At 45.2% G+C, this 22,300-nt stretch overlaps 1 protein-coding gene across 3 annotated transcripts in view; it reads right to left on the bottom strand.

The window, feature by feature from the left end:
* Positions 1-5,017, bottom strand: part of COL12A1 (collagen type XII alpha 1 chain) — a gene marked incomplete at its 5' end in the record, with an annotated part of 110,817 nt that extends 105,800 nt beyond the window's left edge. For 2 of the 3 annotated variants that reach the window (XM_080934626.1, XM_080934625.1), the window contains one exon: positions 4,907-4,979. In XM_080934626.1, the coding sequence (XP_080790752.1) occupies positions 4,907-4,979 (73 nt within the window). Of the gene's footprint in view, positions 1-4,906 lie in introns of all 3 variants that reach the window. The other variant, XM_080934627.1, reaches the window with a different exon arrangement.
* Positions 5,018-22,300: the final 17,283 nt, after the last annotated feature.

Below are 22,300 nucleotides of genomic sequence, written 5' to 3' on the forward strand. Positions count from 1 at the left end.
TTCAATCAAAACCTTTAGGACATTTATACTACCTGTTAATATGTACATACATATTTTCCTATTCTCTGAAAAGTCACTATTGAAATAAATTATATCAGCCCTGTGATATATATGTATCATGCTGACAACTGCAGCCCAAATATGATAGAACTCAGAAGGCAGCTATGCCCACCACTCCATCACTCATGTAGATTTAGATAGGATCTGATACATTAACTTCACACATTTGTTCAAACAATTTTAAAGTTGGTGTGTCTGTCTTGGCTTAAAGAAAAATAACCTTTTTCCAATTAGAGTACCCAACAAAAGTCTATATCCAAAAATGGCAGAAAGAAGCAAATGGGTGGTTGGATGGATAGATCAATGGATCATTAGATGGACAGATGAATGGATGAATGGATGGATCAATGGATGAATGGATAGATGGATGGATGGATGGATGGATGGGTGGATGGATGGATGAATGATGGATGGATGGAGGGAGGGAGGGAGGGAAGAAGGGGTGGTGGGTGGGTGGATGGATGGATGGATGGATGGATGGATAGATGAATGGATGGGTGGGTAGATGGATGGATGGATGGGTAGATGAATGGATGGATGATAGATGGGTGGATGGATGGATGGATGAGTGGATGGATAGATGAATGGATGGGTGGGTGGATGGATGGATGGATGGATGGATGGATGGATGGATGGGTAGATGAATGGATGGATGATGGATGGGTGGATGGATGGATGGATGAGTGGATGGATGGATGAATGATGGATGGGTAGATGGATGGATGGATGGATGATGGATGGGTGGATGGATGGATGGATGGATGAATGGATGGATGGATGGATGATCAATGGGTGGGTGGGTGGATGGATGAATGGGTAGATATAACATTACAGATAAAACAAATATAAAATCTACATTAAAATATCAACTTGAAAAAGTAGTAGGACCTTTGTTCTGATATTTGAAAAAGCATTGCAAAGGATATTTTCTCAGTGGTGGAAGCCTTGGGTGTGTAAAGTGTGATAAGTGTGATATTTTGTAGGCATTAATTTAATTATTGTGAATTTAATGTTACTAAAATTTATTTTGTTTACATTTATAAATACCAAAAATAGAAGCTAAAAATTAACATTTCAGACAAGTAATGAATTACTTGGTATACATTATAAGATTTTTTTTCATTAAATTGAAAAAGTTGAATGGCTGCTGGAAAGGAAAATCAGCACTAGCCCAAGGGTCTTGGATCCTGTCTGTGCACTGTAGTAACCACACTAGAAAACCTACAAGTGGGCAGGTAGATGGATGAACAGATGGATGAGTGCATGGGGGGATGGATGGAAGGATGAATGGCTGGGTGGCTGGACAGATGGATCAGTCAATGTGTATGATATGCTACAAACAAAGCAAATCAAAAAGTTACAATAAAATATCAACTCAAGGAACCCTCATGTCCTCATCTGGAAAATAAGGCAATCAGAATAGACAACACCTAAGTTCTGGTTTGAATGTTTTGTTGTATATTAGAAATAGCATCATAAAAATATTAGGAGAGATGGCCCGAAGGCCATGACAATGAATGGAAATCTGCAACTGACACTGGGGCAGAGGGATCTGGGGAGCGTCTCCAGGATGAGACAGGGACCTGGGATGGGAGAGGCACCCAAGAGTCAAAGGTGTCACACACACCTTAGCTGTGACTCACAAAACTAAAAATATGGAACCTGAAGCAGCCACCTTCTGTAGCCAGGCAGGAACCCCTGTGGAGGAACAAGGACACCAACCCACCCACAAAACTTTCAACCTAAAATTTCTCAGGGGGATGGAGCAGAGACTGTGGGAATAGCCAATCAATAACCAGCACAACTTGAGACATGTCCTATGGGCAAGCACCAACCCCTGACACTACTCATGATACTTTGCTATGCTTGCAAACAGGAGCCCAGCATGGCTGTCCTCTGAGAGGCTCCAGCCAGCAGCTGACTCAGACAGATGCAGACACCCAGAGCCAAACAGTCCCTTTCATAAGAAGGGGAGGAGGGATGGGGAAAGGATTGTGGGAGGATTCCTTAATCTAGACACATGGCAATTATAGGCATGGATTAAAATCACTGAAGAACTGATAATGATTGTTTACTATATGTTATAAACTATAAATAATACTTACAAGAATTAAACCTGACTTTCACACATTTTATGTCCATCTCAAATTCTAGATTAATCAAAAGGGTGTTCAGTTCTCAAGGAACAATAACCATTAACTATTTAATGCAAAGCTAACTTTTCTAAAAATCTATTAATATATGATACACAAACCCGGACTAACTCAACATAATCTAGGTCCATACAGAGCACTAGCAAAGGTTTGACTTTTTAGTCTATTTAATATCCATTTAAGGAAAAAAAATTACCTTTTCATTTACTTCTGTAGGACACAGTAACCTACCATGGCAATATAATTTGTCATACAAATGGAAACACAGTGGAAATTCTATTATGATTTTTAAAGGCAAAATGTAAACTTTAAAATAATTTAACATGAAAAACTGTGCTTCCAATGTATTTTAAAAAGCAAATAAAAATTATCCAGGAACCAAAGAACTATAAGAGCATATATGAGTCACACCAAAAAAAAAGCAAAGTAAGCTTGGATCCCCTAAGCAGAAGCCTGTAGACAGAAGGGCAAGCTGAAACATTAATATACCCTCACAGGAAGATTAATAAAATATACCCTCAGGGGAAAAAATATTTCATAGCCCAACATCTCCAGAAAGACTTTGGCCACAAATTTTGTTAGCCTTCTACAAGCTCCTGGGGCCATTTAGTTAGTAGTTAACACAGGGGTTGAGCTGCCCAACAAGGAGCCAACAGCCACATGTGGCTATCAAGTGCCCGAAGTGTGGCCAGTTCTCAATGAAATGTGCTGCAAGGGTAAAAAGTACACAGCCAGCTTCTAAAACTTAGCACAGAAATGCAGGGGAGCTCATTAATGTTGAAACAAAAATATTGTGTTAAAACCTTACACATTAACATCAATTTTTCTGTTCCCCTTTCTTTTATTTATATGACTATAAGAAATGTTTGAGTTATATGGACGGCTTACATTTGTGACTCATATTTCTGTCTGACACTGCCAAACTAGAAAACAATCCAAAAAGTTTATTAAGTTTTATTAAAATGTACTGGCCTAAAGGAAGAAAAGACAAGAGCTTAAGAAAGAAAGAAAAGCCAACTATACCATATGGAAATTAATATAAAGTTAGAAGATAAAATATGAGCTAATCATAAAGGCCATTCATATAATGTCCTTTTTAACTGTTCTTCACTGTCTGGCCAGTACCACTTAAGTGATGTTTTTCTACTTAGCATAATCACCAACCTAACTAACCCTATACTTAAGAATTCTCAAAACTTTTATTTTCAAAGAACTATTTTCTTAATGAGCAATAAACAGGCCACTTCAGTGACTTATCTAAAAATATCCTCAGTAGTGCTTCCAAAAATTTCTCAAATAAAATTCCTTCCTAACTGATGTCACAGCAAGGATTACTGAAAGGCCACCTCATCAGAATACTCCTTCAGGAGGCGAGAGTAGCCTCATCAGGAAAGTCTGGCCAGCAATCATCTGTAGATCTGACATCTAGAGACACAATGGTTTCCTAACATTAACTCTCTGTACCTGTAGTTTTGAAATAGAACATTTAAAAAAAAAAAAACTTAGGATTGTTCCGCTAGGAGCAACACAGTCCACTCTGGAATTTCCAGAGCCTACAGACACCTCCTCCCTAACCTCATTAAAGGCATTTCTTCCATTGAAGACGGTAAAAATACTTTTTAAGATTAACCCATTTGTCTTGAGGAATACGACTGGTTTGCAAAGTCGCGAATGATAATTGAAAGAGCTGGTAAGATTATCACATGGAAGTGGCTTCCTCAATAAATGCTAAGACATTAACACACTAAGTGCACCAAATAAAACGAAATTAGGTTAAAAGTCTAACAAACGTTTTCTAGACGGCAGAGTACAAGGAGCCGTTTTGGAGCCACATCGTGGTGTCCCTGGTAGTGCCAAGTCGCTGAGGTCAGGCGCGGCCAGGTCTCCCCGAGCCAGGCAAAAAGCAAGAGCACACCAAAGGGATGCCCGGATCCCAGCCGCCTTCAGGCTGGAAACCCTGGCATTGAGCCAACTCACCCCTCCCCCAAGCTGGGTCGTTCTGGGACGTGTGCCTCAGAACCTTTGGAACCAAATGCGTACAGTGGAGTCCCCAGATTGAGGGAGCACCCCCGAGGGGTCAATTTCTGCTTGTCACGCATCTCCCACCTACCCACCTCCCCAAGCAGTTTGAAGGTTGGTTCCTTTGAAGGTCTTGCCTACCCAACTGGACTCCACTAAGCTGCTCAAAAAGAAAAGAAAGGACGCGAGGGGCTGGCAGTGTTGGAGTCTTTTATTTCATGTTGTCACCAAGGCCACAATCCTGACCCAGGTGATCGGCTCCTGGTCCTGTAAGAATGTCCATATTCTGAGGTTCCTGGTGCCTGGACCTCGGGGATCCTCTTGACAGAGCTCGATACAGCTGTTGCCCTCTCCAGAGGACTGATCCTCAAGGAAGGTGGCAGTGTAGGTGGCAGTGTGGACAGCACACTGCAGAGACAAGCGCAAGGAGACCACACAGCACCGTACAGAATAGAAGAAGCAGAATGCAAGAGCTGGACCAGAGAGTTCAGAAACGGACACATCTTAGAAGGCGTTTCTCTGGAGAAGAGAAGGCACCGGAGACTTGCAGAGAAAAAAAAAAAAAAAAAAAAAAAAAAAAAAACGGACCAAGCAACAGAAGCAGGAGATGAGAGTCTTTTCCTTTCTTGAATTCTGCAGTTTCACTTGCCATAGGAAAAGTAAAAGCATTTTACCTTCTGCCTCAATGGAAGACAGGAGTAGGGCCACGCCCAGGGCGGCCAGCGCTCCGGGAAGCCTGGTCTGCATGCTTGTGCCTCAAGCTCTTAGCCTCATGAAGGGATCTGCAGAAGGAAGCAGTGATCCATCAAAACCCAGCCCGTGCAGGCCAGGAACAAGGTTAGACTGGAGCCTAGACATGGTCCAGAACCCAGCCAAATCTGCCTTTAAAACAACGGGGCCCAGCCCAGCACATAAAGGACCTATTGTGCAGAAGTCAAGTTCTTCCAATAGGTTTAATCAGGGCACTGGTAGGAAATTCTAGTTTAAAGAGGATACTCTTCCCCACCCCACCCCACCCCCGGGGGAACTGGTCCTGCCTGGTGCCCTGTAAAGGCCTGACCAGACCGCACATGACTTCATACTGCCAAGGTGATGGATAATTTGGAGGTCATTTTATCCCTTACTCAACCAAATGTCTCTTCCAGCTGGGGATTTCATTTGGCTGCTTTTCCCTAGCTGCTCAACTCTTTAGGTAACTGTGCTTCAGTGGTCTCAGGGTAATTTGAAAATAATAATAATAATAATAATAATAATAATAATAATAATAATAATAATAATAAAACCTCTTGTATTCTATTTTCTTCAGTCTCCCCTGACTAAAAATGAGCAAGTCAGTCCTTAAGGTCTGAAATAGATTGCACAAGGACCCAGAAAGCCCTGAGGAACCCCAATTCTTCTGATAACCATGTCGTTTTCATCCTAAAAGGGATGAAGCGGTAGAAAAAGCAAAATTACCCTTGTCTGTTTTCCAAACAGTCCCAAATTTTACAAACCTCAATAATTCTACCTTGTGTTTAACTATTTCTAATGCTGGAAGATTACAACTAATATAAGCCCCAGGGGTTAAGAGGTTCTTAACTTTTCCTGACTTTGCAACTAGATTAATTCCTTAATGGCAAAGAGTCCCACCCATCTTTTGTAGTTTCCCAATACACAGTTAGCTGTTTCCACAGCAGCATGGACTGTCCCAGTATAGTCTGTGATCCAATCTAGAAACAAAAGTTACCAGCAATGAGGTGGACTGGTTGGGTGCCTGTCAGAATGAGGAGATTCAGAGGCACACACTTTACTTTAAGGCCGCACCATTGGCCTCCTGACAAATGAGAGGGGGAGGGGCTCTGGTGTTTGGGAATTCAAAAATAAGCCAAAGGTTGGGCTCTCCTTGAGAAAAAAGAAACTGACCGTCTCCAGCCATGCCTTTCCAAATCATTGGCACAGCGGTTAAGGCAACTTTCCTCATCGGAGTGTAAATTGCATTTTACATGTCTGATGAGCAAGGCAAGCCAAATTGCCCAGAGCTCCTTTTTATGAAGCCAATATTAAAATTTTGGCGCAGCTCTGGGATCTAAGAGATTTTAGTACTGTTTCCCCCCTAATTAGCAACACTCAAGCCCTTAACTACATTAAGTCAAAATTTTTAAAGATTAAAAAAAGTATGATTGTTCCATTGTTGTCGTCGCCCGGCCATAACGCTGATAAAATTTAGAATGCAATTGGCAGTTGTGTTCAAGAAAACATAAAGGACAGTAATCTACCCACAAAAATCGGCGTGCAGTTTGGGGGCGGGGGGGGGTGGTTAATAAGTGGAACAAAAACTTGAGTCTTGGAAGAGTTTATCTTAGTCTAGTACGCCACCTATCGGCTTCCTGACTCGGCATCAAGAATGAATCACCTCTCTTTGGGGTATCTGATGAATAACTCAGCCTTCTCAGCCAGCCAAGAATTCCGTTCGTTCGTATACGTTTTAAAGAAACGCGGCTCTCCCCTTCTTAGACAAAACATTTATCGAAGTGCTTAGCAACACTTCATTGAGCATTCTCAGACATAGATGTCTGAAAGCGGTAGTTCTTACGTGGCAGTAGGGTTTCCCTCACTTCCCCCTCATGAATGAAAATGAATCAACTGCCCTGGAGTGAGGGCATTCTGGAAACTGGCCCCTTTCGCACAACTCACCCCTCCCCCCACCCCTTGCTGGAAGAGGCCAACTCCTTAACTCTCTCAAGTTAAATTTTTTCCAAACGCACACACAGGCACACATATGTTTCATGGGCCTGTCTAGATTCCAGGCGTCACCTATAAAGACTACCTAGCCAAAGACGAGCTCAGACTTGTTTCTTCCGCCCACCCCCATGCTTCCCCAGTATTCCTTAGAAGACTCCAACCTTGGAGCGGAGGGGCGAAATACCAAAGATCCGAACTGGCCAGGGGATGGTGGCAGGTCCCATTTGTCACTGCTCTTAAATGTGCTGACTCCACACACTCTGATCGCTACACTCAAGGATTGGAGGAGAAACCTCCTCAAAGGTCCCACTGACTGACCCTGGGTAAAACTTAATCCTAATGCATTCAGGGGGGGACCCAAAAGGGAAGTCTCAGTAGCTGTGAAAGCCTCACCGACCAGCCCTTTTGAAAGCAGTCTGGAGATGCCACTGGCGCCCAGTCTCGCCAAGCTGGAGCGCTTTCTACTGGCTCTCCATAGAATTCTTCGCGGAGCGCACAGAATTTCCCTTCGTTTTCCGGCAATGCCTTGTGTCCCTGCTGCAAGCCTAGCATCCCCGGCAAAGCCACCGGATTGCAAAGAGCGATCTACGAAGCCCGTGCACTTCATTGAAGGCGACCGCGACTGTAGAAGACACTCCCCTACAGATGGACACACTGAGTCCTACTTTGCACGCGAACAAGCCACCTTTCCCTCTCCCTCCAAAACTCCAAAGAAACCGCCAGGTCCCTGTGCCACACAGATCTATCTCGGACACACTAATCAATCCCTTCCAAAGCCAACCAGCCCCTGCTGGGCATTCTGCCAGCCCCGGGTTAAGGTGCAAGCAAGAAGCGACTTTCCCCCTGTTATCTTTGGGGAAGGCCGCGGGGGGGGGGGGGGGGACTCAGAAGCCAGACTGACCTGAGTTGGAGATGACAGAGGGAGCGGGCGTCCAGCAGCCTGCGCGTGGGACCCCCCGGGCCTGTGAGGGCGCTGCGCCCCAGGAGCACCTGGCGGCCGCGGGTGTGGAAGAGGCGGCGGGAGCACCCAGGAGCAGCGCCTAGCGCGCGGAGCGGAGGCAGGGGGACTGAACGCAGCTGCCCTCGGATGCGTCTGCAGCGGCCGCCTTTGCCGACTGGGAAGAGACTCCGCGCCGCGGGCTACTTAATAGAGGGCTGTTCCCGGCTCTCAGTTTACTCGGTTACGAAACGCCTGAGAAGGTGGAAGGCTGCCACGGGTGATGTATGCTCCTCGGCGGTGAAGGAGGTCTACTTTTGGGAACGTGTGCATACTTCGAGCATTCCTTCGGCGTGAGGTGGCGATCGCCGTAGTAGCAATGCCCCTCCGGGGGCGGGGAGGAGGGAGGGAGAGAGGGGGACAGCCGCAGCCGGGTTCCCTGCCAAGGGAGGCCGCGGACTCCTCCGCTTGGGGCGGGCTGGGGGGGGGGGGGGGGGGGGCTCGGGTTTCCCTATCCCGACCAGTTTTCTTTAATACGTTTATTTTTCTAAGTTGCGAACAATGGAGAAGAGGGAAACCGATCTCAGTTTCAGAACACCGGGATGGGTATCCCCTTGTCCCTCGCCATGCTACCTCCATCCACCGCCGTCCCCGCTCCCACCTTCCTCCCCTCTGTCCTGGGTGCACTTAAAACCGATTTACAGGGTTTCCATTAACTAACTGTCTGTGCACGCGGCGGGCCTCTGTCTTTCCCAGTCTCCAGGCTGCCACTTTGAAAGCTCAGCCGCCTGCTCCCGGCTCGGGGATAGGATGGCTTTCCCAGGCCTGTCTGTCTAACCTAGTTTTTCAGGATAGAGCTGGGAGGCTTCTATTCAGTCTGAAGGGAGGGAAAGTTATTGAAACCTTGGGGGGGGGTCATCCCAATAAGACACTCAGGAGAAAGTTTTATTTGCCGTAGAAAGTTTTTGTCAGTTTGGGAGCAAAAGCTGGCCCAAGTTGGGGCTTCAGGCAGCTCTTCCCTTAAAATTTCCTAGAGGTGAAAAGGACGAAGAGGAGTTCTCGGGAACGCGCACACGCACACGCGCGTGCTACTGACTAGGCCAAATAGGAGCTGGACACTCCACTCCGCCAGCACACAGGCTTTTTCTGCAGCTCCCCTATTCCCCGCACTCCACCCCTTGGACGCAGTGGGAGTCTGGCACTTGAAGTTGCCAAATTGTACAAGACGCATGGGAGGAAGTGTCCAGTAGTCACACTCGAAGGCGGATGCGTACATGCGTTTGTGAGCTCAGAACTCGCTCAGCGGACTTCCAGCCTCTCGAAGCCCAGAGAAGCCTCCTCAGCGGGGTTGAGCTAGTGGGTACTTGAGATAAGACCTGGAGTTAACTGCTCCTTCACAGCAGAAGCTGAAGCACAGCTGACCCAAGCCTTTTCTCCATACTTGATCCCAGCTCTGCACATTTGACCTTCCCTCCTCTGGGTACAACAGTGCTGGAATTGACCAAAACTCTCGGCACACTTTTCCCAGTCTTCTTGCGCCTTGCCCCACACACACAGACTGCCTCTGGCCAGAGCTAACCAGAGCAAGAGAGGAGTCTGGAAGAAAAGAAACGAGAAAAATGAGAATGGCCTCCTCTGCAAATTCTTGGAGCACTCAGGGCCCACTCAAAGGCCACTGAGCAACTTGTACAAAGCGCCCACACAGTGCGCAGGCTTTTCCCTCATGTCTCCACAATTCTGGTATCTGACCAGACCTCCGGCCAGTGTGTGAGCACATCCGGAGGATGTACACACCCCAATGTGTGCGACACAGCTGATGTTTCATATCCCTGTGGTGCTCAGAGCCACCCCGGGAGCAGCGAGCCTCTCTTTGAGCCGGAAGGGACCTCAAATCCCAAGCCTGTTCTTCAGCTCTTCAGCAGGACCACCGCACCATCACATGAAGGGAACAGAGTCTAGTATGGTCCCCATACACGTGAAGGAAGGTGGCAACAAGTCAGATCTGGGCCATGATCCCAGCACCCCACTGTGCAGGTGAAGGGCCATACCAGCCATAGAACACACACACACACACTGCACATGCACGCATGCACCACCACACTCCTTATCTAGAAAGGGAGAGGTACAGGAGTGAAGAGTAGCTGTCCCTGTCTTCCTCTTGCTCAGTCTGCAGCCTGAAGACTGGGGGGGAAAGCTTCTGGTCACACACCTCCTCTCCAGCCCAGAACAGAGCCTGAGAGACAGGCTCCCCTTGCAGGGACTCCTTTTGCTCTAGGCAGTTTTAGCCAGGAAGGCTGGGAGGAAAAAGTGCTGCAAGAAAGGTAGGTGAAGTAAACCCACAGCTGCAAAAGCCCTTCTTGCCCTCCGAAAAACAATCCCTGTGCAAAATTTCACGATTCTGGAGGAAGAAAGGATGGCGCGCTGGTGAAGGAGACAGTCACAAGGAGCCATGGGGCAATTCTAATCCTCGAAAGTCTTAATTGTTTGGTCCCCTGGGCCCCGTAAGCTTGACACCAAGTACAATAAAGGGACAAACATGACTGAGACCCCTCCTACCCAGTCCCTTTCAATGGTGCATTGACTTAACTCCTCTTGGATTCCGTTAGGGTTGCAGTAAAGTGGTGGGTTTTGCTGACTGAAGCACAGCTGGTTGTGTTTACTGAGTCTAGTTGCTTCCTGTGGGTCTTACTCCTCAGGCCATATCCCCGGATTGGCCTGTTCGCTCTCTCCCTCTCTTCTGTTCCCACCTCTTCTCCCTTCGAGTCCTGGGTTCCCAGGGGTTCAAGATCTGCAGCTCTCTTGTCACACAGCGCCACCTAGTGGCTGACTAGAAATCAGAGTCAAAATTATAGAAGTAAGAATTGGATTTGAGAGCTGGAAGTAGGAAAAATCTGTCATTCACCCCACCTGACTCTTCAGACTGATACTTGAGAGAGATTAGAGACAAGAATTTGGCGTCAGTTAAGGTACTTTGTAGATAAAACCCTGTCCCAAAGCTGTGAGGCTCTGGACAGTTTTTGAAAAAATAAACAGGAGGGGAAATCCATTTCAGGATGGAACTGAAGCATAGCATCAACACTAGCTTCTAGAAAAATCAAAGTGCATGAAATCAATTCAACTAAGGTCTCTGGAGATAGAATAAACAATTTCTATTCTCACTGCACATTCTGACTGGCCCACCCTCACAGAGAGGAAAGAGAGACCTGGTCTGAATGTGTAGGCATTATCGAACGCCGAGGATTCTGTGTGGGTCCAGCACACAGTTGTGAGGGTCTGGAGATAAGAGTATAGAGGAGCTGGTGTTCCTCCTCCTGGTTGGCAGAGGCCAATAGGCAGCCTGACCAGAAGGACCGGAAACTGTGTCTGAACATTTCCTGTCCCTGTGGGCAATTCGATATGCGTTTAAGTAGCATCTTCTGTGTCTGCCGTGTATATATAATATGTATTAATATATATTTGTATATATATTATACAGATATTTATATTTATGTCTGTCTCAGTTATTGTTCTACAGCTCTGAAGAGACACCTTGGACCACATCTCCTACGCCTTCAGGTTTGTTTGTTTGTTTGTTTGTTTGTTTTTCCAGTCATGGCTTCTTTGTGTAGCCCTGGCTTTCCTGGAACTCTGTAGATTAGGCTTGCCTCAAACTCACAAAGATTTGCCTGCCTCAGCCTTTGACCCCCAAGTGCTGGGATTAAAGGCATGCACCACCACCACCCAGGCCCTGCTAATCCTTCTAATCCTTTTAAATAGTGCCACTCCCTGGTGTCCAAAAGTTCAAGAGTCTATGGTGGCCATTCTTAGTCAGACTGTTTTATCACCAAAGGCCAAGTTCTGAGCAGCCAATTCATTGTAAAGCTAATGAAGACAAGACCTTTCTCAGAAAACTCTGTTAACATGTGGGTTGGGCACCTAAGGCAACTGCAAGTGCCCCATTCAAGCTCCCTGAATAACTGGGCCCCATCAACAACAGCTTTCTCTTAAAGGAAAGAATGGTGGCAGTGTATACCTACCTTTTATCTTGCCAGAATTTCTTCAGCGAGTCCAAAGACTTTGAATACTTTACCCACACCTCACTTATGCTAAAGGCACAATCTCCCCAACCAGGGTCCAGAGCATGGGGAGTTTGGGAACAAAGAGAAGAAAGAATCTTCATCACACGTATCTTACCATGCAAGATCTCAGCTAAAAAACTCATTGGTTGCATAGGACATTGTAAAGGTTCTAAAGCACAGCATCCACATGCAAAACCTTGTTGCAGCGGACCACTCAGGTTTATTAAGAGCCAAAGGCTGCTTTGAACTGTGTGTGTAACTTAGTTCTGACCTCCTGGGGCAAAATGTAAAAGGCCAGAGGAGATAAATTCATTTACAAGAGGAAAAGGCAGTTCTTTGTCTGGTTCTTCCTTCATTCCCTCAGTGGTCAATACTGTCTCTCTGACCAACACAGGGACATGGAATCTGTTTGTTTGTGACTGTCAAAGTAAGCTAAGGTGCAGAACTTCTCGTTGAGCTTCTACTGTGTCTACAAGCAGTGTGTGCAGGTGACACACATTTTCAGGTTGTGGAGCCGAAATATCACAGAAACTCATGTATTAAGATTTGATCTTACCCTGCAGCATTGGCCCATGACTTTAATCTGAGGACCCCAGAGGCAGAGGCAGGAGGATCTCTGGGAGTTTGGGGCCACCCTAGTCTACAAAGACATGTACAGAACAACCAGAGCTACAGAGAAAAACCCTTGTCTCAAAAAAACAAAAACAAGCAAAACTTTGATCTTTGCTCTCAACTAGAGTTGAGTTGTAACCAGACAAACGTTTTCTCGATGTTTTCTAGTATAGTTTTATACACTCACTACTGAATGCTGTGAAGTGTATTTATCACTGACCCACTAGTCTCTAAAGCAGACGTACTTTGAAATAATCCTTAAACTTTGGTGGCATGCGCCCTCTAGTGGAAAAGATAATTAATTCCCTGGTCAGGCTCAACTTCATTACTTAACCCTTAGCAAGCATTCACAAATGCTTCTCTGCCCATAGAGCTTACTGAGGGGCTCTGGGAAATCTCCACATTCCCATATTTAAGGCCATACCTAAAAGAAAGCATTTTTTTTTACAAAATGTGAATATATTAACGATGAGCAGAGAATTTGTAAAAAGTCGGGGAACTACTAGAGATTATATACCTGAAAGCTGAAGAAACCAAATAAAAACTAATTTGGGAAAGAATGTAGGAGAGAGAGTAAAGGAAAAGAATGTAGGATAGAGAGTAAAGGAAAAGGATGTAGAATAGAGAGTAAAGGACACCACGAAAGGAAATCAGCCCAGTCTTTCGCAATGCCTCAACTTCCCCTCAAACAAATGACAAAAGAAAGATGGAGATACACTGCTATGAGACATAGTTTATGCTTTAGAAACGAATCAAGAATTACAGTCTATGGTGATTTGAATGAGATTTGAATAGATTCATATATTTGCATCTAGTTGGTAGAACTGTTTTGGGAAGGATTAGAAAGTGGCTTTGATGGTGTGTTACTGGGGTGGGCTTTCAGGTTTCAAATGCCCCATAGCAGACCCAGTTCTCCCTCCCTCCCTCCTTCCCCCCCTTTCTCTGTGGGGGGGTCTTTCTCTTGCTCTCTGTATCTCCCTCTGTCTCTCTCTTTGTCTCTGTGTCTCTGTCTGTTTCCCTCCTGTCTCTATCTCTGTATGTCTCTCTTGCTTTCCCTTGCCTTCTCTTTATCTCTAAGTCTCTCCCCCCTTCTCTCTTACTCCCCACCTCCTTACCACCTGCCATGCTTTCTGTCATGATAGTTATGAACCCACCCTCCTGAACTTTAGGCCCCTAATTCAATGCTTCCTTTAATGAGTTGTTGTGGTTATAGTGTCTCATCAGAGCAGTGGAAAAGTTACTAAGGCAGAGGTTAGTACCAGGGGTTAGTTGAGGAAGTGGTGCACTACTGTGTCAGGCCTGGCCCTATGGCTTTTAGAGAGCAAGATGGACCAGGAAATCACTTGAACACTGTAAGCAAGGATTAATAGGCAGCCTTAGCAGGAGCTTGGAAGACAATCATGCTGGGAGCACAGTGAGCTGAGGAAGAAGCCTGGTTAAGAGGTTTCAGAGAGGAGCAATATCATCAACTGGACAAAGATTATCCTTGTGATGTTTTGTCAAAGAACACGGCTGCTCTCCACCCTTGTCCTACAAAACTTCAAAAACGGAAAATGAAAATTAACTAACTTCATTGGTAGAGGAGATTTCAAGATAGCCTAATATTGACTCTGTTGGGTAGTTATTAGCGATCACTTTCATGCAGATCTACAAAGAAAAGGAGCAAGTATGGAGGTAAAAAGTAGAAAATATACAATTTGTGGGAGAAAGGGGCACCAGAGAATATAATGCTGAAGCCAAGTCTTATGCTCAAATTGATGAGGAGTGTAAAGAAAGGCCCGATATTAAAGGGATAAAGGGAGTGGTGTACTCAAGGTAAGACTTACACCCAGCTGATCCTGCAGTGTGTGAAAAGGCCTAAGAAATTATCTGTTCCTAAAGAGGAACAACAAAGAAAGCTCATGCAAATATAAATTCAAGGAGGGAGTATATTCTATGCCCTGCAGGCAGCATCAGCCATGTGTCTCTGGCTTTAGAGTTATGAGGAGAACAAGAGTGAGAAGGTTGTGGAATCTTCTTTGTTAGTTAAGGGAATCTGCTAAGGTCAGGCATGTCAGGGGTCTCTCTGCATGGAAGCCCGGAAAGGCCACTGTATGAGGCTTGAAGATGAAGCCTGGATTTTGTTGGAGACTCCAAGATATTGGAGATGCCAGAGCCATGGAATATCTTCAAGGGAGAGCTGCACACAGGCGGTAGGACCAAAGTGAGAGAGAAAACTGTTTCTGTCTTTAACGAATAGATGGGGTATTTGAGGAGCCTTATAATCCCTTTGACATGAGACTTTAACATGGGATTTAGAGTTTGCCCTTCTTGGTTTTGCTCTTGTTTTGATGCAGTATCTCTTCACTGTGGCCCTATTTTTCCCTTTTGTCATGGTAATGTATATGCTGTGCCATGGTATGTTGGAAGTATTTAATTTACTTTTTGCTCATGGTTTTACAGGAAGTTACAACTAAGAGACTACCTTGGGTCTCAGAAAAGACTTTGAACTTTAGATTTTGTGTGTGTGTGTGTGTGTGTGTGTGTGTGTGTGTGTGTGTGTTGAAACTGAAAGATTATTGGCGTGACTACAAGTCTACAGGGACTGGCAAATGGAGTGTGGTGGTTTGGATGAGATTGGCTTCCACAGGGCTCATGTATTTGAATGTTTGATCTCTAGGACTGTTTTGGAAAGGACAAAAATATATGACCTTGTTGGAGGAGGTATGTCACTGGGGTGGGCTTTGAAGGTTTCAAAGGAACATGACAGGCCTGCCACCACTGCTCTCTCTGCATGTGCTTGTAGATCAGAAGTAAGCCCTCAGCTACCACTCCAATTCAATGCCTGCCTGCTGCCTCCCTGCCTGCCTGCCTGCCTGCCTGCCTCCCTGCCTGCCTGCCTCCCTGCCTGCCTCCCTGCCTGCCTGCCTGCCTGCCTCCCACCCTGCCTGCCTGCCTGCCTCCCTGCCTGCCTGCCTCCCTGCCTCCCTGCCTCCCTGCCTGCCTCCCACCCTGCCTGCCTGCCTGCCTCCCTGCCTGCCTCCCTGCCTGCCTGCCTGCCTGCCTGCCTCCCTGCCTGCCTGCCTCCCTGCCTGCCTCCCTGCCTGCCTGCCTGCCTGCCTCCCTGCCTGCCTCCCTGCCTGCCTGCCTCCCTGCCTGCCTCCCTGAGTCCCTGCCTGCCTGCCTGCCTGCCTGCCTGCCTCCCTGCCTGCCTGCCTGCCTCCCTGCCTGCCTCCCTGCCTGCCTGCCTCCCTGCCTGCCTGCCTCCCTGCCTGCCTCCCTGCCTGCCTGCCTCCCTGCCTGCCTCCCTGCCTCCCTGCCTGCCTGCCTCCCTGCCTGCCTCCCTGCCTGCCTGCCTGCCTGCCTGCCTGCCTGCCATGTTCCACATCATGATGGTCATGGACTCTAAGCCTCTAGAACACGGAGCCCAATATTAAGTGTTTTGTTCCAGAAATTGCCTTGGTCATGGCGCCATGTCACAGCAATAAGAAAGTAACTAGGACAGGGTCTAATCTTTTTATCTGTGCTACAAGCTAACAAGTGTTTCCTGCAGAACATGAGAAGCCAAGGATGCTGTCGTTATACACGGTAACAGCAGCCACCGGGTAATGCTGCAGGGTCTCTGCCTCACAAATGCGCGTCAGAGGAACAGCATCTGAGTGCAGGGTCTTTTAAGGGTAGTAGCTTGTCTGGCGTCTGTCCAGGAGGGACTATGCATCTTAACTATCCTGGACACACCTGGCCTTTGCTCTGTAGAGAAATGATCTCTATCTTCCAAAACTCTTCTTATAAAGACACTCTCAGAAAGATCACTTAGAACAAAGACAGGTCCCTCTGATCCACAGGAATGCAAAAATATGAGAAAGCCATGAGAAAAAAAAATGTATCTCAAGGATAAAGGTTATTGGAAGCTCATGGGAAAGAGCAAATACTGTATCTTTAAGTGATTCCTGAAGAATTTCTGGAAGAGGAAACCATTAAAGGCCTCAAGTCCTTAGCATTTCCATTGTAATAATATAATATAATAAATGTATATGATTATTAAACATATAATATAATAAATGTATATGATTATTAAACATATAATATAATAAGTGTATATGATTATTAAACAGGGGTGGTGATGGCTTTTAAAAAATCTTTTCGGAATCATGTCTAATATCACAATGAAATCCCTGGTGATTCCACAGAAAAGCAGCCTGTACTAGCAAGGAAATCGGAGTTAAGGGAGAGAGTACCAGGGTCCAGATAAGAACTGAGGGTTTCATTTGCAAGAGATGGGTCAGTGGGATAAGTACTTGACTCACAAGATCTGAGTTTGGATCCTCTGCAGCCATTTAAAGCGGAGTATGGCAGTGTGTGTCTGCAAACTCAGCACTGGGAACAGGACTATGGAGACAGAAGGAAACCTGAAGCTTGCTAGCCAGTCGGCCCAGCAGAAAACTTCAAACTCCATGTTCAGTGAGAGATTGTATCGCAAAGGAAAAAGGCAGATAGTAACTGAGGACGACACGCAACGTTTTCCTCTGGCCTCTGGAAGTGCACAGATGTACACACACATACACACACACACACACACACACACACACACATACTGTTAATACTAGCACACAAAGGAATAGGCTGACTTAAGAAATAAGAATTGATCATTTGAAAGGAGGAAGCAGAGGTGGGGATCAATAGTTCAAGGTGAGTTCTAGACCACCAAAGGCTTCATAACAAAGAAAGAAAAAGAAGGGTTAGAAAACCCGTGTAGGCTGGCCTAGGGATGGAAAACCCGTGTAAGATGGCCTAGGGTTGGAAAACCTGTGTAGGATGGCCTAGGGTTGGAAAACCTGTGTAGGATGGCCTAGGGATGGAAAACCCATGTAGGATGGCCTAGAGTTGGAAAACCCACGTAGGCTGGCCTAGCACAGACTAGTGACCCAGGATAACAGTGAGGTTGTGAGGAAATGGGAACGTGAGCCAGAGTTAGTGGCTCAGTCAATGGCCTTGGAGTTGCTCCAGATATAGCCAAAATCTTTGGGTTCTCTTCCAAATAAAGTTAATTGGTGATTTTCCCTTAAAATATTTATATCCCAGGTTTAAATACAGGAGAATTTTTTAAAGAAGTTTTTTTTGGGGGGAGGTAGTCTCTATTTACATTTCTAATGTTAGCCCCTTCCTTTCCCCCTCCTATCTCCCCTCCCCCTCCCCTTTTTTCCACGAAGATACTCCCTCTCTCAACCACCCTCTGCACCTCAGTGCCTTGGTATTCCCCTACACTGGGAAAATGAGCCTTCACTGGACCAACAGCCTCTTCTCCCAGTGATGCCAGACAATGCTGTCCTCTGTTACATATGCAAATTTATATTCCATGCAACAAGCGTTATTCAAAGGGAAGGCATACTCGTTTCTTGGATACACAGCAGGCCATGCCCATGGATAAATACACCACACTCCATGATATACAAATAAGCACCGAGGAAAAGCCAAGGGGGTCTCTCCCACCTTCCTGTCCATCAAATGCCCAAGTTCCTCCATCATGACGTAACCCCATGCCCCACACCTGGGATTAAAAGAGAAACATATATTTATAATATTTCTGTACTTTTCAATAAAACATAAATTCAAGATCTAAAAATGGGTCTTGAGCCAGACTGCACAAACGGTTATCTAGGGGAGATACCCTGGTATCTGAGCTCTAACTTTAGACCAATTAAGTGTCATGCCTGGGAAGGCCAGAACATCTGTGGAGTTTTGAAAATACCCAAGTAATTCTGATGGCCAGTGAGTAGATACACAGGAATTTAAAACATGCCGAGGACCCAGAAGATTAAGATGAAGACTAACCGACTCCAGGACTAGTCTCCAAGTCATAGTTCAAGAGTGTGTTTAAATGTGGATTTTGCATAAGGAGTAGAACTAGGGAAGTTCCAAGGGAACAAAGCCCAGGGTCAGGGATCAGGTGAGCAGAGAAGCCTGAGCCACAACACAGGCTCCCTGCTTCCTAAGCCCCTCCCACTTCCATGAGGCACCCAGAAGGAATCTGTTCACTGTAGTCACTAATTTAAAATTCAAATCAGGCAAAGGCATGACACAATCTTATTAACCAATGGACATGCTAAGTGCTCTTTTATTTTCCTATTCCTACTAAAGTTTACACTAATTCATATATATCCAAACTATGAGAAAAGGTTGCTTGTTTCTTCTGCTTACTACACCCATACCTAAGAGATTAGAAATACACATATGACAAAAGCAATAACTCAGAGAGGTCAGCCTGACCTGGTGGGGACAGAGATACTCACAGCAATGAGGTTGAGAAAACAAGGCTCTTTGCTATCCTATAACTAAGTCCTTCATCCCACAGCAACAAACTCTGAGAGTCACAGGAGACGAGTAGCTTGATCAATCTCTTGTCCCTATCAGCAAGGCCATGACGACACAACAGGTGTCAGATGCCTGAATGATCTTCTCTTTGTTGATTCTGGTGCTTCTGTGGATTTTGTGAGTTTCACAAACCATGTCAGCATTCATTGCATCGCTGTCTCCAGAACAGGGTTGGAGGATAGCCAGAAAGGCTGCTGCCTACCACGGCATCTCTGCATTTGCAATCTTTTAAAGCTGGATAGGGCAAACAAGCAATGACTTATCCACCTAGATGTGCCTGGACCACCCAACAGGGCCAGGCCAGCTGACACAGCTGCAAAGATCACATGCTACAGTTCCTACTTCAAAGCCAGAGAAACAGGAGGTATCTTGGGTCCACGTGCTGCATGGACCCAGCAGTGTTGAGTATGCATACACATGTTCCCAGGAGAAAAGATACATCGAACTTGTGGCTGATAAGATACGCCCACTTCTCAAGCCTATCCTTGGAGTCCTTGAGGACACTGCCCCAGATATCCTGCATATCAGATATTTATATTACAATTCCTAACAGTAGCAAAATTACAGTTATGGAGCAGCAGTGAAATAACCTCATGGGTGGAGGTCACCACAAATGAGGAGCTATTATATTAAAGGGTCACGGTGTTAGGAAGGTTGAGAACCACTGCTCATGAGGTGAGTCGTCCATATGTGGTTCTCTGGAGTCCTTGGACATTCAAGTTCTTTCTATAGCATGACTGTACATACGAGGGTCCGATTTTAAAATACCCCTGATGCAAGGTGTTCGCCTGAACAGAAAACACGACATACAGATTTCACTGAGGAGAAAGAAGCCAGGGATAGAAAAGCAGCTGGGAAAGAAGCAACTTACATGGCGGTGGCTACCAACCCTTCTGAAGGCACTGATCCTATTGAGAAGATTCCTGCTTACTTCCCTAAGGTCACATTTCCAAATGCTATTACCACAAAGAGTAGATTTTCTCCCTGTGTTATTTTATAGAGAGATAAACATTCAATTATTTCCTAGTAATTACTTCTCTTTAAGAAAGGCAGTGCCTTATGTCTACCTCAATACTATGGCAGCAAATCTCTTTCATGGATTCTTTCCTTAGTAAACAGTTACTGGTGACCCACAATGTGCCAGGTACTAAAGCCAAACTCTCAAAGTGTCCATAGCCCTACTTACTAACATGAGATTTGCTAAGACTTTGATGGTTTGTCTCATTCCACTGAATCTGGAGAAGCAGCTGACAAGCAGTTTTCATCATTGTCCCCGGAAATTCCTTAGCTCTTGGCCTTCACAGGTAACAACGTTTTGTTCTACTTGAAACCATGCTTTAAGCCAGATGACCTGTGGTCCCCAGAAGGTCCCCCAGGAAACAAAGGAACATGGAATCCTCATGGATGGCATTGCTCTTGGGCATGTATTTTCCCTAGCAAGTCACTCATTCCGTTTAAAAATTTTCCTAACAACTTACATTTGATCTTTCCTATCATTGATGTCACTGAAAAGATTGCATGATATCTTTTTTAAATAAACAAACGCTACACTGGAAAGTAGGCAAGGAGAGAAGTCAAAAATAAATGGAGCTATAAATAATCAGGAACTATAAGTTTCCAGGAAAATCTGTGTTTTATAAATGGCTGTGCTGGAGCCACTCATGTGGACACAGCAGGTATGTCACAGTAGTGACACCTCTCAGACACCCACAGTCCCCTCTAGCACTGCAAGCTCACAAGATAAACTTTGAAATTCCCCTCTGTTCTCACAGAACCTCAGACTGAAAGCAAGCCCCTACCACGACACTCTAGACTGTGTGTCGTTTTCTGATATTCTCCTCTATTCACTACTCTAAGATGCCCTCCAGCCTGCTGCCCTGAGACTCAGATCTGACATTCCGCTTGCCTATCCCTAGCTCTTAGCTAGGATTCTGGAAAATGGTGCTGATACCATTTTTGATATGTGGTGAAAGGATCCTACCAAATTTGCTTCCAGGGGCTTTTTTTTTTTTATTGTTTCAAGAAAATATCACTTTAAAAAAATACTCTTCAGCAGAATGATAGTTGAGCCTGAAATATGTTTTGGGAGAATTATTTTGGAGAGAAATGTATTTTATTCAACATCATTCTACTGGAACAATCCAAAACAATTAGACTTCATTGTGTCAAGCCATTTATTTTTATACAGTTTTAAAACAGTAATATTAGAAAGCTAATATAATCAAAGGTCAAGTATGAGTAGACACATTCACTTTAAAAGCTCTATGCACTAGAAACCACCTGTTATAGAAATATAAATTGATACAATGGGTTTTAAAACAATTAGCATTTTATTGTAAGGCTATTATATACCTTATAAAATTATTGTTTTTATTCTATATGTTTACCTAAAATAACTGAAAACAGTAGAAAGATGGCTCGGTTGGTAAAGTATGCAAAATCATGAGGACCTGAGTTCAGATTCCCGGCACGCACATAAAAAGCCTGGAGTGGCAGCACACAGCCTAGACCTAGAAGTAGAGGCAGGAAGAACAGTAACACTTTCTACCCAGCCAGTCTAGCCAAATTAGTTTGTTCCAGGTTAAGAGAAAGACTGTTAGTTAGAAAACAATTGATGAAGACACCTGACATTGACTTCTGGCCTACACACACACACACACACACACACACACACACACACACACACACAAACATTATTCATAATAGACAAATTCTAGAAGCTATTGTATTGTCCATCTAATAGACAGACACAGACCACACATACAATGGATAACACTTATAGAAAGAACAATCTGCTGGTAACATATGACATAGTTGCCTTTCAAAGGCCTTCTGTCAAGACACAAAGGGATGGATGCTACGTTTGATTTTATTTTTTGCCACCTTGGCACTAGCAAGATGGCAGAGGAAGAAATCAAAAGAGGAATGTGAGAGAAAACATGGCAACGAAGACGATGAAAACTTAGGACATGATGCACGTGCCCCATATCATAATTATGGGGTACTTACAAGACTGTGTACATTAAATAAACTTCATCCTATGCTATAGTAATTCTTCTTGGACAGTATTAATGTTTGCGCTCTTCTGAACCTGGGGTATACTCCTCTCTTCCACGGTCACGATGCCCATGGTTCTCAGGCCTATGACTGGGGCTGAGAATTACAGTGTTGGCTCCTGTGGTTCTAGTACCTTTGAAATTGGGCTGAGCCCAACCACCCGCCTTCCTCATTCTCCAATTTTCACATGATATATATCGGATTCGGCTTCTGTAACGGTGTGAACAAATTCCCCTAAAAAGGTTCCTCAGGGGGGAAAAAAAGAACTGGAAATAGATCTACCACATGATCCAGCCAGGCCACTTCTGACATATAGCCAAAGACTCAGAGAA

The sequence above is a fragment of the Micromys minutus genome, assembly GCF_963924665.1.
Source record: "Micromys minutus genome assembly, chromosome: 21".
NCBI classification, from domain to species: Eukaryota; Metazoa; Chordata; class Mammalia; order Rodentia; family Muridae; genus Micromys; species Micromys minutus.